This window comes from Panthera leo, chromosome A2, assembly GCF_018350215.1.
Source record: "Panthera leo isolate Ple1 chromosome A2, P.leo_Ple1_pat1.1, whole genome shotgun sequence".
NCBI classification, from domain to species: Eukaryota; Metazoa; Chordata; class Mammalia; order Carnivora; family Felidae; genus Panthera; species Panthera leo.
In genome coordinates, this window is record NC_056680.1 from 15,515,670 (window position 1) to 15,532,600 (window position 16,931).

Here is a 16,931-nt window from a genome sequence, read left to right on the forward strand (position 1 = left end):
TATGCTTAGGCTTTTTTTTTAATGCTTTTTTTAATGTTTTTATTTTATCTTTGAGAGAGAGAGACAAGGTGCAAGTGGGGGAGGGGCAGAGCAAGAGGGAGACACGGAATCCGAAGCAGGCTCCGGGCTCCGAGCCATCCGCACAGAGCCTGACGCGGGGCTCGAACTCACGAACCGTGAGATCATGACTTGAGCTGCAGTCGGACGCTCAACCGACCGAGCCACCCGGCTGCCCCTGTGTATGCGTAGGTTTTTTAAAAAAATGTCATCGAAACACCCAACCTTAATCAGATGAAACGTGTTGTCAGGGTCTACGTACCTGACGTATGGTAGTTACGTGACAATAAAATCTTACCGTATCTGACCCCAGTTTTAAGGTGTTTGTGACCCCCCAGCATTCCCCGTGTTCCTGGGTGTGTATCACATCCATGATTTTCTAAAGGAGGGCCACCATTCAATAGGATTTTTAGACATCTGTGCTGCCTGCCACGGAAGCCGCCAGCTACGGGTGGCTATCCAGATCTTATAATGTGGTTGGTGCGACTAGGGGACTAGTTTCATTTTAATTAGTTTGAACTGAAAAAGGCACACGTGGCCAGTAGCTACCGCATCGCCTGGCCCAGCTCTGTGGGTTTAGGTCCACCTGTCAAGGCCAAAAGGGGGTTACGTGGTGGTAGATGGAGCTGGGGGTGACGGTCCCACGTCGGCCTGTCCAGGCAACGCCGCCCGAGGAAACCTCGCACACACACCCCGGTAGCCTGGCAAGGCTTGTTTTTCCACAGCCCCTCCTTTCCCCTTTTCCCTGGAGTGGCTGTGCTGTCTAGGAAAAGATGTTTTTGTAGACCATCGGTCTGCGTGTGTGTCTTCAGAGAAGATGGTTTCCCTTAGCCCAGGACGTCTTGGCTTTTCACTTCTGGTTGCAAATCATCGATTCTGCTGATTGCTGAGGTTGCAGCTGGTGACTCCCTGCTCCCCACCCTCCCAGGCCACCCCACCAGTGACAACGCAGGTAGGGGTGGCCTGACTTCCTCTCTGGTGTTTTTACCGATATTGCCTGCACAACACTCGTAGAAGCCTTGCCCCTCATCCCAGGCAGAGAGCAGGCCAGCCCTTGCCCCCCGACGGAGCTGGTGGGACCCACCTTCTCGCGGAGCATCTCCCGCTGCCCTCCACAGTGAGTATCACCCTTCTCGGTGTCTCCTGTGCCCCCCCACTCTTGTGTTTCCTCGATGGCTTCTAAAACCCAGGCTCTCACTCATTTGTTCAGTGGTCGTGAGCCCCAGGCACTTTGCTAGAAGCTTCCAAGAAGGCAAAGGCGAGTCCGGTAGTGGCCTGCCCAGGTTTCCAGGGATGAGTCAGAAGACTCCCTCCCACCCACACGTGTGAAGTAAAGGTTCGAGGCAGTGAGTTCTGTGATTTGTGACTTACAGGAGGGAGAAGCAGGTGCTCGGGGCAGGTGACAAGAAGGGGGTCAGGACTGGGAAAGCGAAGCCCCCAGGAGGTCCTCGGGTCCGAGAGGCAGCCCCGCGGGACAGATGTTTGGGGCAGCCTTCTCCGTAGCAGGGAAAAATCGGAAACAAGCAAACTCCGCTCTAAGCGGTGACTGGTTAAGTGAAGTGTGGCATCGCCAGACAACAGAACACCCCCCAGCCATCCAGTCCGATGACAGCCCCGCGGTCACTGGTGTGAAACGTGCACCAGAAAGAGGGGTAATGAGAACGCAAGATAGAAAATGGGTTGTGTGGTCCGATTCCCTTCCCACTAAGGGTGCATGTGTGGGAAAAAGTGTAAAGAAAGTGAACAGAGGCTGACCCAAGCAAGGGGTGTTTGAGCGGTGTTTATTTTCTTCCCCGTATACATTTGCTTTGGGTTTTTTGTTGTTGTTGTTGTTGTTTTTCTGGTACATTACAAAACGTGCAAAATCTCCTTTATAATCGGAAGAAAAGCAAAGCTGCTTCGTTTTCAGTGACCCATCCGTGACTACGGCTGTGTCCTTCCAAACACCCCAACCCTCTCCAGTTCTCTGTTCGCTATTGCCCTGCACCTGCCGGAAGGGCCACTGAGGAGCCCAGAGCTGGAAACGCGGGGCAACCACCAGCCCCCCAGGGCCCGTCTCCTCCTCCCCCTGCTGAACAGGCCCAAGCCCATCTGCCCTTTCAGCCCCTGGAGCTCGATGCTTCTTTTCTCCATATCCGTCTATCTGCTCTGAAGGCTTCCTCCACCTCCCCCCCCCGCCCCCTCCCACCCCTCCCGGCCAAGTTCAAGGACTCCCCACTCACAGGCTGCAGCGTCTACTGGGGGGCAGGGAGGCGGGCGCCCGACCCAGGCTTGGCGAGCAGCCGGCCCGAGAGACGGCTCAGAGACCCCACTTTTGTGCCGGGGGTGGGGGGCGGGGTGGGGTGGCGGGCAGAGCTACTAACAAATAGATGATTCAATCTCAGTGTAGCGAGTCGGACAAACGTGGACGTGAGACCTGAATTCCTGACTCCCGTCAGTATCTGTATCCAATTCACTGGCTACGGGGAGCAGGGACGGGAAAATGCTGCAGCCGCAGACGCTCCGCGATGGTTTTGTTTTATTTATTGATTCACTTACGGAGAGGGAGCGAGCAGGGGAGGGGCAGAGAGAGAGAGAGAGAGAGAGAGAGACAGAGGATCCAAAGCGGGCTCTGCGCTGACAGGCTGACAGCAGTGAGCCCGATGCGGGGCTCAAACTCATGAACTGTGAGATCATGACCCGAACCAGAGTCGGAGGCTCAACCCACGGAGCCAGCGAGGTGCCCCTCCGTGATGATCTTCGTGGTGATTACCTAAGGACCGCAGGGAGCAAAAACGCATGGCCGGGGGCAGTAATGGATGTCAGCCTAACTTTTCTCCTAGGTCCTTTTTTTTTAAAAAAAATTGAATTAGCAGCGCTCCCTTCCCCCCGCTCCCCCACCCCACCAAGGTTTCTGTACACGCTTCCTGTTTTCTGGCCTTCATGCCTTTGTTGATACGTTTCCCTGTCCTCGAGCAGGGTTCCCTCCCCTCTTTGCATGTCTCCATGCTCTCCAGCCTTCAAGGGGTCAGCAAAAATGTCACCTCCTCAGGGAAGCCCTCCCGAGTTGCACTGGGGTCATGACTTCTGCCTCCTAATTCCCAAAGCGACTCGTAGCATTTAGCCTTGCTGGTATTTTGCAGCGATGACGAGCTCATTACCCTTGAACGTGAGCTTCTGGACGACTTGGATCATGTCTCATACAGAGTTCAAGCCAAGCAGGTGTTTCAGGTGTCAAGACACATTGCAGGGGTGAGCGGGGGGGGGGGGGGGGGGATGAAGCATGTTCCCTCTCCTTCCCACAGAGCTCTCTGCATTCCGCAAAGAGCATGGCACTTGACCTTTGCCACGGGGTCCTGCAGGAGGCTGGGCTCTCACCTCCATTTTACAGCTGAGGAAACTAGGCGCGGTGAGGGCTGGTCTCCCAGGCAGAAAGGGCTGCACCAAGGGACAGACGGGGGCTTTCAAACGGGGGTCCATCGTGTTCCCCCCACCTCAGCCCATTATGCTACGGCACAGGGGCAGGCTTCGCAGATCCCAGCGGTTGCAGAACCGCAATGGGGCCACCGGGAGCACCACCGGGGAGAGACTGGGGCCGCACTGAGCCAGACGCCAGAGAGCGCTCCCAGCAGACCGGAGAGGGGTCTGCTTTCAGGACGCTTTGTTGTTTGTGGGTGTTTGCCTCCTTCTCAGGGCCGAAGAGAAAATGAAAGCGAGCTTGGAGACTTTGCAACTGGTGCAATGAAATCTTTGGAAAGTAGTCTGATGGAGGAGAGAGGGGATACGTGGAGAGCCGTCAGCAGCGTCTTTCTTTTAAAAAAAAATTTTTTTTTAATATCCATTTATTCTTGAGAGAGAGAGAGAGAAAGACAGAGCACAAGCCAGGGAGGGGCAGAGAGAGAGGGAGACACAGAATCTGAGGCAGGCTCCAGGCTCCGAGCTGTCAGCACAGAGCTCGACGCGGGGTTTGAACCCACGAACTACGAGATCATGACTTGAGCTGAAGTCAGACGCTTGACCGACTGAGCCACCCAGGGGCCCCTATTAGTAGTGTCTCTGTGAGCCAGAAACACATTTATCATAGCAGAAAAAGAAACCTTCACGGAAAGCTGATGTAGGCTCTCAAAGTTGCAAACCGAAGCTGCCGAGAATTTGATTACTAGCCCTGACTGCCTTCCAGACCCTTCACTGGGGCAGCTGTGGGTACCTCCTGGGGATGAGATCTGCAAACAGGTGTACGGAAGGGAAGAGAACTGGGGCTTCTTAAAAAAAAAAAAAAAGGTTGACGAGTTATTTTTATGATAGTTCTTAAAATAAAATTTCACGCACAAAGGAACATATTTAAATAGTTTTCATAACCTAAAGGAAAAAAAACGAAAGTCTCACTTTCCACGGGTCATAATTGTTCAAGCTCCTTGCAGAAAATGTTTCAGTACTGATGAGCAGTGAAGTGTGTAACTTTTACATTTTTTTTTTTCTTAAAGACCGTGCAACACAGTCTTCTACCTTGCCTTTCTACCTAATACTCTTGGGGACCTCCTTATATCAGCGTGAGGTCTATTTTATTCCATTTATGGGTGACTTCTGTAGGTTTTTTTTTTTAGTGTTCACTTATTTAGTTTGCGAGAGAGTGAGTGAGTAGGGGAGAAGCAGAGAGAGAGGGAGAGAGAGAAAATCCCAAGGAGGCTCCGCACTGTCAGCACAGAGCTCGAGGTGGGGCTGGAACTCATGAGCCGAGAGATCATGACCTGAGCTGAGATCGAGAGTCCGACGTTTAACTGACAGAGCCCCCCAGGTGCCCCCGGGCTCCTTGTGTTTTACTGAAAGCTGTATCAGAATATTGCCAATTGTTGGGTACTTAGGTTGTTTCTGGTTTTTTTTGTTCTGCGAAAAAATTGCCACATACATCTCCATATACGTATCTTTATTTAGGCTGTTTTGTGGAAACAGCAATAGAACATGTTCCCAGCAGATGAAGTGCTGAGCCAGGGCTGTTGTGCTTTGTAAATTTGACAGATGTAGCTTAATACTCCGAGAAGGTTGCACAGGGCAAGAGGGCAGGAGAGGTGCAAATATCAACCATCCCGTCTCCAGCATCGGGGAAACCCAGGAGGGCTTCATTAAGGAGGTGACTTTTTTTTTTTTTTTTTTTTTGCTGGCCCTTGAAGGCTGGAGAGCACGGGGACACGCAATTTATACTCCCCACAGCAATGTGGAGGTCTCTTCCCCAAACCCTTACCAATATCATCATCCGCAGTCTTTATTTTCAACCTAAAACTAACTAGCTATAATGAACCATAACCAAAGCCACTCTTTCTTCTTTATGTGGCTTCTTTCCTTGGGAGCTTGTTTTCGTTGATGTCATCCGATGAATATTCAAGTCTTTATTTAAATTTCTTTTTTAACGTTTATTCATTTTTGAGAGACCGAGAGACAGAGTATGAGCAGGGGAGGGGCAGAGAAAGAGGGAGACACAGAATCGGAAGCAGGCTCCGGGCTCTGAGCGGTCAGCACAGAGCCCGGACGCGGGGCTCAAACCCATGAACAGTGAGATCATGACCTGAGCCGAAGTTGGGTGCTCAACCGACTGAGCCCCCCAGGCTCCCGAATATTCAAGTCTTTTTATGCAGCTACTAGAAATACATGTGGTATTTTCTGGCTAATTAATGTCTCGAAAACCAATCTCTCTGTTCGCCAAGCTGTAATAAAATTAAACGAGCTGAGTGAGGAAGACCCAAATTTAACCGGGCATTTCAAAAAATGATTTATTGGTTCAGAGCATGATTCAGGGAGGAAAAAAAAGAGGATGGTAAAGTCAATGGGACCGTATGTAATTTGGGGAGTCGCCCTCTGAGAGGAGGTAAACACCCTTTCCTCATCAAACATCCCCCCGCTAATTTCAGCAGCCATTGGCGAGTTTCTAATCCCAGGACCCCTTTATATATGTATTAGCTGGCACTGCAAGAAGAGGTTTTTCACCTCTTTGTTCATGTTTTCATTTATTTTCATTAGTACGGACTCCTGGATCCTCACGTAGTTGGACGTGCTACGAGGATGGCCATCGTTATTTAATTTGGTGCCCGAGTTGCCTCTGATTTGGCTGGCGGGAGCCCCATCAAGTTGGCAGCTATGTCCTTTTGACGGGTCCTCATGGTCCTTTGAACACCTGCTTGCTTGCTGATGCAAAAAATCAGTTCTGGGTGCGTCTTGCAATTGCCCTAGCTGTGGAATCAGACATTTCTCCAGAGTCCTGCTTCCTTTTGGTGGAAGAAGGTATTTAGAGACCAAGATCAGGGCACTAGGTGCTTGTCTGCTGGGTCATTGTTTTGGAGCCCTTGGGGGACAGTGCCAGGAAATGTGTGTGAAACACAAATACATGTGCATATACACATAAATTATCTGTCTCTATCATCTATCATCTATCAATCTGTCTATTTATTTATCTCTAATCTGTCTATTATCTATCTATCCACCTATTATCTATCTATCTATCTGTCATCTATCAATCTACCAATCAATCAATCAATCAATGTATCTGTCTATAATATGTCTATTATCTATTATCTATCTGTATATCTATCTCATCTATCATCTATCATCTATCTATCCATCTATCATCTATCAATCTATCAGTCTATTTATCTATCTCTAATCTGTCTATTATCTATCTCTCTACCTATTATCTATCTATTTATCTATCATCTATGTATCTGTCATCTATAAATCTATCAATCTATCTGTCTACAATCTATTATCTATTATCTATCTATCTACCTATCTCATCTATCATCTATCTATCTCATCTATCATCTATCTATCAATCATCAATCTATTATCTATCTATCAATCATCTATGTGTCTATCATCTATCAATTTATCATTCTATTTATTTATCTATCTCTAATCTATTATCTATCTATCCACCTATTATCTATCTATCTATCTATCTATCTATCATCTATCTATGTATCTGCCATCTATCAATCTATCAATCAACCAATCTATGTATCTGTCTATAATATGTCTATTATCTATCTATTATCTATCTATCTATCTATCTATCTATCTATCTCATCTATCATCTATCAATCATTTATCTGTCTGTCTATTATCTATCTATCTATCTATCTATCTATCATCTATGTGTCTATCATCTATCTATCTATCTGTCTATCTCTCTAATCTAAGCTTGAAAACCCGAGTTCATCTTGAGCCCTCAGTTCCGTGAGAATGGCACAAGGCACTCCAAGGCATTTTCAAGAAGCAGCTGGCAAGAAGGTTTCAAGGAAGAAGTTCTGGCTGCCTTCCTCCCCACCTGCTAAAGGCCAGATAGGACTCTGAGGAGGGAAGTAAGCCAGAAAATTTCCATTAGCTCTCACTCACTTTCTTTTCTTTACTCGAATCATTTTACTGAGGTCCAACTACAAAGGATTACATTTATAGTGCAGACTACAAGCTCTGACATACGTATACCCGTGAAACTTTCACGTAATGAGTATCATGAGTATATGTGTCACCCCCAAAGGCTTCCTTGTGAGCCTTTGTGCCCTCGCTCACCTCACACCCTCCCCCGCCTCTTCTCCCTCTCTCACCAGGAAATCACTGGTCTGTGTTCTCTCACGCTAGATTCGTTTGCATTTTCTAGAATTTTATGTAAGTGGAATCACGCTGTATGCGTGCTTTGGTCTGGCTTCTTTATGTAGCATAATTATTTTGAGATTCATTCGTACGACTGTGAGTATCAGTTGTTCATTCTGATTCCATTGTGTGGCTATGCCCACGGTCCATGTATCCCTTCCTGATAATGGATAGGGTATCCAGTATTTGGGTTATTTCCAGTAATTGCTGTTGCAATAGAGCAGCTACGAACATTCCTGCATCAGTCTTTGTGTGGACACATGCTTGCATTTTTCTTAGGGAAGGACATCGCAGGGCGATGGTTAGGTCACGTGCTGGGTGTATGTATAACTTTTTTTTTTAATGTTTATTTACTTATTTTTGAGAGAGAGAGAGAACACAAGCAAGGGAGGGGCAGAGAGAGAGGGAGGCACAGAATCCCAAGCAGGCTCCAAGCTCTGAGCTATCAGCACAGAGCCTGACATGGGGCCTGAACTCACGAACTCTGACCTCATGACACGAGCTGAAGTCGGACGCTTACCCGACTGAGCCACCCAGGCGCCCTTATGTTTAACTTTTTAAGAAACTGACAAACGGTTTTCCAAAGTGGTTGTACCACCGTTAGGTGCTGAAAACCACCACACTCTCAGAAAAGGAGGATGAGTCACGATGTTGTGTTGTAGAAAGGAAACCAACAGGTGAGGGTTGAATCTATGAAGGAGAATTGTTTTATTCTGAAAACTTGGGGTGTGGTGCTAGACGTGTTTCTTGGGAACTTTTCCTTGCTAAAAATATAAAAAGAAATGCCTGGCTCAGGCGGAGACACGTCCTCGAGTGAAGCAAGCTATTGTTCCCTTAGTCATACAGGGGTGGGTTTACAGAGATTCAAAACACATACGCACAACAGCCGAGATTTATGGAAGTCAGCTTGGAGTAGGTAGGTGTTGGGGCCCAGAGAGGTCTCAAGCCAACCTCTGTCCTGTGATCTTCAGGAGCCCCCTGGTTGGTAAAATAAGGAGGGGGGCATTTAGCAAAACAGACCCTGACTGAGAAGTGGAGTCGAGAGCAAATGAACTCAGGTAAAAAGAACGCTGGGAAAATATGAAGTCCCCAAAGGGGCTCTTAGGGGAGAGGTTTCTCTCGTTTCTATGTTGACAACCAAGATCATTTTGGAATCTAGACTATTTGGCTTGGTGTCGATGTAACATGGTCTGTAACTCTCGCCTGGGATTTTTATATTTTTTGCACAAGGACAAACAGATATAGCCTCCAGTCTCCATCGTTAGGCGTTTATTACTGTTCATTTATAAGACAGACCTCTTTTTGATTTTTGCCTTCTCTTCCTAGAAGCAAGCTTGCATCCGACCCATCATGGTGCCCACAGAACTCACAGTGAGTATCGCCATGTTCCTCAAGCTCCTCGAAATGCACTGTCAGAAAGTGGTCCAGGTTCATTCTTCTGCATGTCTCCGTCCAGTTTTCCCAGCACCACTTGCTGAAGAGACTGTCTTGATTCCATTGGATATTCTTTCCTGCTTTGTCAGAGAGGAGTTGGCCATACGTTTGTGGGTCCATGTCTGGGTTCCTTATTCTGTTCCACGGATCTGAGTGTCTGTTTTTGTGCCAATACCATACTGTCTTGATGATTACAACTTTGTAGTATAGCTGGAGGTCCGGGATTGTGATGCCTCCTGCTTTGGTTTTCTTTTTCAAGATTGCTTTGGCTATTCGGGGTCTTTTCTGGTTCCATACAAATTGTAGGCTTATTTGTTCTAGCTCTGTGAAGAATGGTGGCGTTATTTTGATAGGGATTGCACTGAATGTGTAGATTGCTTTGGGTAGTATCGACATTTTAACAATATTTGTTCTTGTAATCAATGAGCATGGAATAGTTTCCCCCCACCCTTTTTTTTGTGGAAATGCACTGTCATCTTGCCTGTTTTTTGGGGGGGGGGCGGTGTGGGAAGGAACCTGCTGTGGAGGAGACATTTCTCTGTGTGGGTTCCCAGGGGTAAGGTCTCTGCCGAGCAGTGCCCCATATGGGCGGCCAACGCCAGCACAGAGGGCTTTACAAACATGAAAAACCGGAAGAGCCTCAGGGTTTGTGGTGAAGTGAGAGGAACACACTATTTTAGATCTCATTAACAGGTAAGAGTTTTTATGATTGGATGTGTCTGTTTGGAAACTAAGACAAAGGAGGATATGGGACAACCCTGAATTTGTGGGGTTTTTTAAATGTTTATTTATTTATTTTTGAGAGAGAGCATGAGTAGGGAAGGGGCAGAGAGAGAGAGAGAAAGGGAGAGGGAGAGAGAGAATCCCAGGCAGGCTCCTTGCTGTCGACATGGGGCTTGAACTCACAAACCGTGAGATCATGACCTGAGGCCAAGATCAAGAGTCGGACGCTTAACCGACTGAGCCACCCAGGTGCCCTCATCATTTGTTTTGAATAAACCCGTGGTGAGCACATCAGTTCTGTCTCTTACGCAACAGGACATAGGCTTTTCAAAAACCACATAAGAGCCTATATTTCTCTAAACGAGACAAAGAGGCTAACGAAAATACTGGGTAAAGCCATCATCCAGAGAGTCATTTGGGATTTTGTAGCCAAATGTAATCAAGGACAGAATCACATCAGATTGCTCCGTTTTTTGCCGTCCTCATAAACGCCTCCCAGAAATATCTAACTGGTTTAATTGTGCCTTTCTCAAAGAGAAAGTCTGGGTTTTACAAGTCGGTGGTTGAAATCAAGCCTTCTTAGTGGGGCTAACAGACTGCCCTTCAAGGTACACTGGTCTATGAGTTCCAAGGTCCACGGAGCTCGGTGGTCGCAATTGTTGACCTTAGACAAGTCGGCGATGCAACGCTAATGATGTTTAGTATTGCATGTGTATTGTTGCATATACCTAACAAGAAAAGAGACGATTAACTTGGATCTGCTGAAGTAAACGAGGTAAGTCTACCTTTCTGACCAGAATCAGACCCTTCGTTTCTCCTGTAGTTAGAATTTGCCTTTCATCCCGGATGCGGTGGAAACAGCTAGGTTGGGGCAGCCGAGCCGGGGCTGTGTCTCAGCCCGATTCGGTTTTGTCGTCTGGGATCTCGGAAGCTATCTAGACTCTGCAAGGCAGGCCCAGAGAGGAAGAAAAATACACCCCGATGATGACCTCCTATGGTCAAGAGGTGCCCAGCAGCACCTAAATGGGGAAAAGATGGGGCTCTTATGGCTATTGGCAAACAGCCCATGACATCCCAGTGGCCACTGTTCCGAGGAAGGGCTGTGCGCCGGTCAGTACCCAGGACGCCGCCTTCCTTCGACCTCACGGTGAAGGCAGAGCCATGTTTGTGGATGAGGAAACCGAGGCTGGGAGGGTGGGGGAGGGGTCAGGGTCATGGCGAATTGGAGGAGGAGACCCGCAGAATGCTCTCAGTGCCCACAGCATCCCCGGGGTGCTCCCTGTAAACAACTGTCAAAGGCGCTGAGATCCAGGTCTTACCGTTTGGAAGTCTTACTTCCTCAAGTGTGGGGACAGGGCGCCCTAGAGACAGAGGGCGGCCGTTCCCGCTCCTCCTGACCAGCTCACATCCCTCCCTCCCTACCTCCCTCCGTCTTCCCTCCCGCACCCCTTCCCCCACGCAGGTGCCCACTTTGGTGCTGAGAAGCAGTAAGGGATGTGGCCTCACAGGACATGGGCTTTGCCCTTGGCCCTGTTCTCTGCCTAGAGGTGCAGGCGACGGGCCTGGGGCTGATAGAAGCCTTCCAGCCTTCCGGAGATAACCTGAGTCAATGCAGGAGGCTCCTGAAAATCCGGAGGCCTTCTTCCTGCCCCAGAAGATGCTTAGCCCTTGATGCTTGGCCCCGCTGCTTCTTCTTCTTTTTTTTTTTTTAATTTTTTTTTAACATTTATTTATTGTTGAGAGACAGAGTGCAAGCAGGGGAGGGGCAGAGAGAGAGGGAGACCCAGAATCAGAAGCAGGCTCCAGGCTCTGAGCTGTGAGCACAGCCCCGATGTGGGGCTTGAACTCATGAACCGTGAGATCATGACCTGAGCCGAAGTTGGACGCTTAACTGACCGAGCCACCCAGGTGTCCCTCTTTTTGCTTCTTTAACCAAGCTTAGCCTGGGGTTTCTGTATGTTTCTACTGTGCAGAGCTGGCCTAAGGGGTCTTGTCTGGTGACTGTAATTGGGCTAGAAGCTTGGCCGAGCTTCCCAATTAAAAAGGGGCCCTGATATGGTTCATGAGGGAAAAAGAGACCCTTCCCTATTCTTCAAGAGATACGAAAGCCTTTCTTCACATCTCCTTTGTATTTAAAGGCCTAACGTCTTGGGTAGGTCTTAGTGAGTAGGACACAGATGTCTATGAAGCAGCCCCTGGAGGCCCTGCTCTCAGGGAGAGCGTGGACCCCACGAGGGCTCCTTAGACACCACCTTGATGTAGACTTTAGGAAGGGTGCCCGGGAGAATGTGGGAAGTTGTTCTAGGCATTGCCCAAACTAGAAGGTTCTGGCATGGGCTCCTGGGTGGGAAATAGACTGGAAACATGCAGATTAGCCTGTCATTTCACCGATTCTCTCCTGGGATCTCTTCCTGCTGTGCAAGGCTCTGAGAGCAGCCTGCCTAGGTAGCTTCTCCAGCAAGAACAGGGTCTCTAGGACCGCTCAGAGAGCAGGCGAGCTGGAAGGAAGGAATTCATTATCTCAGAGTCCTCATGGAAGCCTGAGCCCTCATCTGAGAGAGGTCTTCCTGCCCTGGAAATGTGAGGATTACGTCACACACGCATGTCACGGCCTCGGCACTGGGTCTGGCATGCACTAGGCACCCCAGCTATGGCGAATAAAATACGTTGGTAAATAGTGCCGTTTACGTCTGCTGGGAAGTTTTCGAAGGATACCGTGTCTAACATCTAAAGGATATATACCCATCGCGCATGTGCAGAGCTAGACGCGCGAGTCCCAGCATGGTGGGGGGACACGTTTGCCCAGGACTCCCCTAGCCTGGGAGGTGGGCTTTTCCTCATAAAGGCAGCCAAACCTTTCATCTTGTACGGATGATGTAGGCCTACCTTGGTCTTCACAACAAATGTGGCCTTGACAACACGTATACAAATCTAGGATTTTTGTGTGTGTGAGTCAAACCACTTTTAAAATACGCCTGCGGGGGCGGGGGGGGGGAGTCCCTAACTAAATATAGTTCTATGCTGGACCACCGGGCCCTCCACCCTCAGCCAACCGGAGAACACACGCCTTGGGCTTCAAGCGGGACACATTCTGGGGGTCAGCGCTGGGGAGTGGGGGTCGTGCCCGCTTACTGGGCAGTGGAGAAGGTTGGGTCTCCTGGGGCACTGGAAACGCTGAGGTCCCCCCCTTCCCCCTACCACCCCCTGGGGCTGTATCTGTGGATGGGGATGCTGTTTCCCTCCCGGATTTATAGCTTGGGGCCATGTGCATGTGACAGTCTATTAGAAGTATTTGATCACCCCCAAAAAACGTAAAAAAGAAATAAAGGAAGGAAGGAAGGAAGGAAGGAAGGAAGGAAAAAGAGGAAAGGGAAGGGAAGGGAAGAAAAGAAAAAAAAAGAAAAGAAAAAAAAAGAAGAGAAAAGAAAAGAACCCCTACAAAAGTAGTTTCACGCTTACTCATTGTGTGGATTCACAGTTAACACCTGCTCATCTGCACGAGCAGATGACTTTTCCCCAAAATGTCACCTTGCCGACCCATTAAAGCTACACTGATCCCCATCTTGGGGTCTCTGTGTTCTTCATATTCTTCCTTCCCGCCCTAAAAGTTCTTTTTGCTCCAAGTCTACTCAAGCCCCACCTCTCAGGGGACAACCTCCCTGGGGGGCCACGACGATGCCAGGCTGCCAGGTTCGGCTTTGGGAGAAGTCTCCCGGCATCCTCACGAAAATATGTGTCTCCCAGGGAATCTGTCCTCCCAAGACACTGGGTTTCTGGGTAATGGCTGAAGCTGGAGGGAAATCTTTATTTTTTTTATTAAAAAAATTTTTTTTGATGTTTATTTATTTTTGAGAGGGAGAGAGACAGACTATGAGCAGGGGAGGGGCAGAGAGAGAGGGAGACACAGAATCTGAAGCAGGCTCCAGGCTCTGAGCTGTCAGCACAGAGCCCGACGCGGGGCTCGAATTCACAAACCATGAGATCATGACCTGAGCTGAAGTCGGATGCTTAACCGACTGAGCCACCCAGGCGCCCCATAGAATTCTTAACAAAATTTGAATAAGGGATCCTGAAAGCTATGTAACCTGTCCCAGTGCTTGTGCATGTATGTGAAAGGGTATGAATGAGTGTGTGCATGTGAGTGTGTGTGTGTGTGTGTGTGTGTGTGTTGCTGTTTCAGGAGCAGAGGATACATAGTTTGCAGAAGGCTCAGAAGAATCTGGACCCAGAAAAGTTTAGGAGCCTCTGAGGACCTTTATGGAAGAATGGAATAGAGAGGAGAGGGGTGCCTGGGTGGCTCAGTCAGTTAAGCGTCCGACTTCGGCTCAGGTCATGATCTCACAGCTTGTGAGTTCGAGCCCCACGTCGGGATCTGTGCGGACAGCTCGGAGCCTAGAACCTGCTTTGGATTCTGTGTCTCCCTCTCTCTCTGCCCCTCCCTGATCACACTCTGTCTCTCTTAAAAATAAATAAATATAAAAAAAACTTAGGGGCGCCTGGGTGGCTCAGTCAGTTGAATGTCCGACTTCGGCTCAGGTCATGATCTCACGGCTTGTGAGTTCAAGCCCCGAGTCGGGCTCTGTGCAGACAGCTTGGAGCCTGGAAACTGCTTTGGATTCTGTGTCTCCCTTTCTCTCTCTGCCCCTCCCCAGCTCGCACTCTGTCTCTCCCTCTCTCAAAAATAAACATTAAAAAAAATGTTTTAAAAACTTTAAAAAAAAATGGAATAGAGAGGAGAAGGAAGAAGTTCAATACAGGTTTGTGCCCATCATTGGTCCCAAGGGGGTCCTACCACATCCGATCACTTGTCATGTGTCCTGTAACTGTTCATGTGTGCCCTCCACCAGCAGGTGGGTTCCACGAGAGCTGGAACCACATCTGACTTACCCACTACTGTGTTTTTGGCATGCACGCGGTACCTGACACGGAATAGGCGTGCGAGAGATAGTCATGGACTGTATAAGTCTGTTGTGATGTGGGCAGATGCCCTCAGAAATTCCTGCTTGCCCTGCATGCATTTCTCTGTCTCGTCGCAGATTTTGGGGGCTGGGAGGGTCACGGGGTCCGGGCCCCTGCCGTTCTGAGATCCTCCGAAGGATCGTCCTTGACCTGATGGTGTCTGGTGTCTCCTTGCAGGGTCTTGTCTCTAACATGTCTGACGATTACAGCTACCATCCCACATCTCCTCTGGATGACTACCTAAACCTCCCTGAACTTTACTGTAAGAAAAACAACGTCCGGCAGTTTGCGAGCTACTTCCTCCCGCCCTTGTACTGGCTCGTGTTCATCGCGGGCGCCTTGGGCAACAGTCTGGTCGTCCTTGTCTACTGGTACTGCACGAGAGTGAAGACCATGACCGACATGTTCCTCCTGAATTTGGCAATTGCTGACCTCCTCTTTCTCGCCACGCTTCCTTTCTGGGCCATTGCCACTGCGGACCAGTGGAGATTCCACACCTTCCTGTGCAAAGTGGTCAACAGCATGTACAAGATGAACTTCTACAGCTGCGTGCTGCTGATCATGTGCATCAGCGTGGACAGGTACATTGCCATCGCTCAGGCCATGAAAGCGCAGACCTGGAGGCAGAAGAGGCTCGTGTACAGCAAAATGGTCTGCTTTGCTGTCTGGGTGCTGGCGGCCATGCTCTGCATCCCCGAAATCCTGTATAGTCAACTCAAGAAGGAATCCGGCATTACCATATGCACCATGGTTTACCCTAGTGACGAGAGCACCAAAGTGAAGTCGGTGGTCTTAACCTTGAAGGTCGTCCTGGGCTTTTTCCTTCCTTTCGTGGTCATGGCCTGCTGCTACACTATCATCATCCACACTCTGTTACAAGCCAAGAAGTCATCCAAGCACAAGGCCCTGAAGGTGACCGTCACCGTCCTTACTGTCTTCTTCCTATCTCAGTTCCCCTACAACTGCATTCTGTTGGTGCAGACCATCGATGCCTACGCCATGTTCATTTCCAACTGTGCCATTTCCACCAACATTGACATCTGCTTCCAGGTCACTCAAACCATCGCCTTCTTCCACAGTTGCCTGAACCCCGTGCTCTATGTTTTTGTGGGCGAGAGATTCCGCCGGGATCTTATGAAGACCCTGAAGAACTTGGGTTGCATCAGCCAGGCGCAGTGGGTCTCGTTCACGAGGAGAGAGGGAAGCGTGAAGCTGTCGTCCATGCTGCTGGAGACGACCTCGGGAGCGCTCTCCTACTGAGGGGTCTTGGCTCCGACGTGGATGGCCCTCTCGGAAGTAAGGAGAAATACAAGTACAGCTTCTCCACTGATGGGACCAGAGGGAAACCAATGAAGAAAAAGAAAAAGGAAGTGGGGGGTGGGGGGAGAAAAAGCCCAGAAAGGGATGAATTTGGACAATTACTTTAGTTAGAATTTCCAAGTCAGAGTTTTCCACATGGACTGGCCATCCCGTGAGACCATGGACTGGCTCTTGGCTGCAATGTGTACAATTTTCGGAGAAGGACCGACAGCTCTTTGGACCACCCTGGCTTCGTCCCTCGTCTGAGCATTAATGCAACTGGAAAAGGTGTTCGATTTTCCCAGTATACTGCGGATGGCTGTGGCTTCGGTTCTGAAGCCACCCCTTCCAACAGGAGACACGGACCCACTGGCCGCTGCCACCAGGAGTCCACAAAAGCACAAAGTTTCCTGAAAACTTCCATCTTGGTGGGGGGATTTTCTACCGTGACTTTGGGGCCTGGTGCCCATGCCAGGTCTTCTAGATTCTTGATTGGAATCTTTTCAAACAACCTCAGATCGTCTCCTCTGGTCTCCTTAATCTGTTCTGGGCCAGGGAGGGACCCTGAGCCTCTTTTGAACTACCTACTTGACTGGCCAGCGAGCCCCTGGACTAGTAGCCATATCCGAACGTCATCCCTATTCTCTCGGTGCTCCCGTGTCCATTTCTGGGTCCTGCCGGGGGGTTCTGTGACTCCACAGAGTCTGCACAAGGACTCCGCGTGTCCACTCGTGTCACGGGGGCGGTCAGCCTGTGCGGGGACTCTGAGAACCCGAGCGCCCTGGCTCTGTTGTGGGCTCAGTCTTCCAGGTAGCTTTTGTGATGGTCCACTTCTCCACTTC

At 49.4% G+C, this 16,931-nt stretch overlaps 1 protein-coding gene across 1 annotated transcript; it reads left to right on the forward strand.

Moving 5' to 3' along the window:
- The first annotated feature begins 1,079 nt into the window (after positions 1–1,079).
- CCR9 (C-C motif chemokine receptor 9) lies at positions 1,080–16,050 on the forward strand. The gene is made up of 3 exons (XM_042927506.1): positions 1,080–1,174; positions 9,001–9,045; positions 14,968–16,050. Exons 2-3 carry the CDS (start codon positions 9,025–9,027, stop codon positions 16,048–16,050), a joined length of 1,104 nt encoding a protein of 367 aa, XP_042783440.1. The 5' UTR covers positions 1,080–1,174; positions 9,001–9,024.
- Positions 16,051–16,931: the final 881 nt, after the last annotated feature.

Excerpts from the sequence above, each read along its gene's own strand:
- CCR9 (XM_042927506.1), top strand. The coding sequence starts at position 9,025 with ATGGTGCCCACAGAACTCACA. Across the intron at positions 9,046-14,967 it reads TGGTGCCCACAGAACTCACA|GGTCTTGTCTCTAACATGTC; the intron begins GTGAGTATCGCC and ends GTCTCCTTGCAG.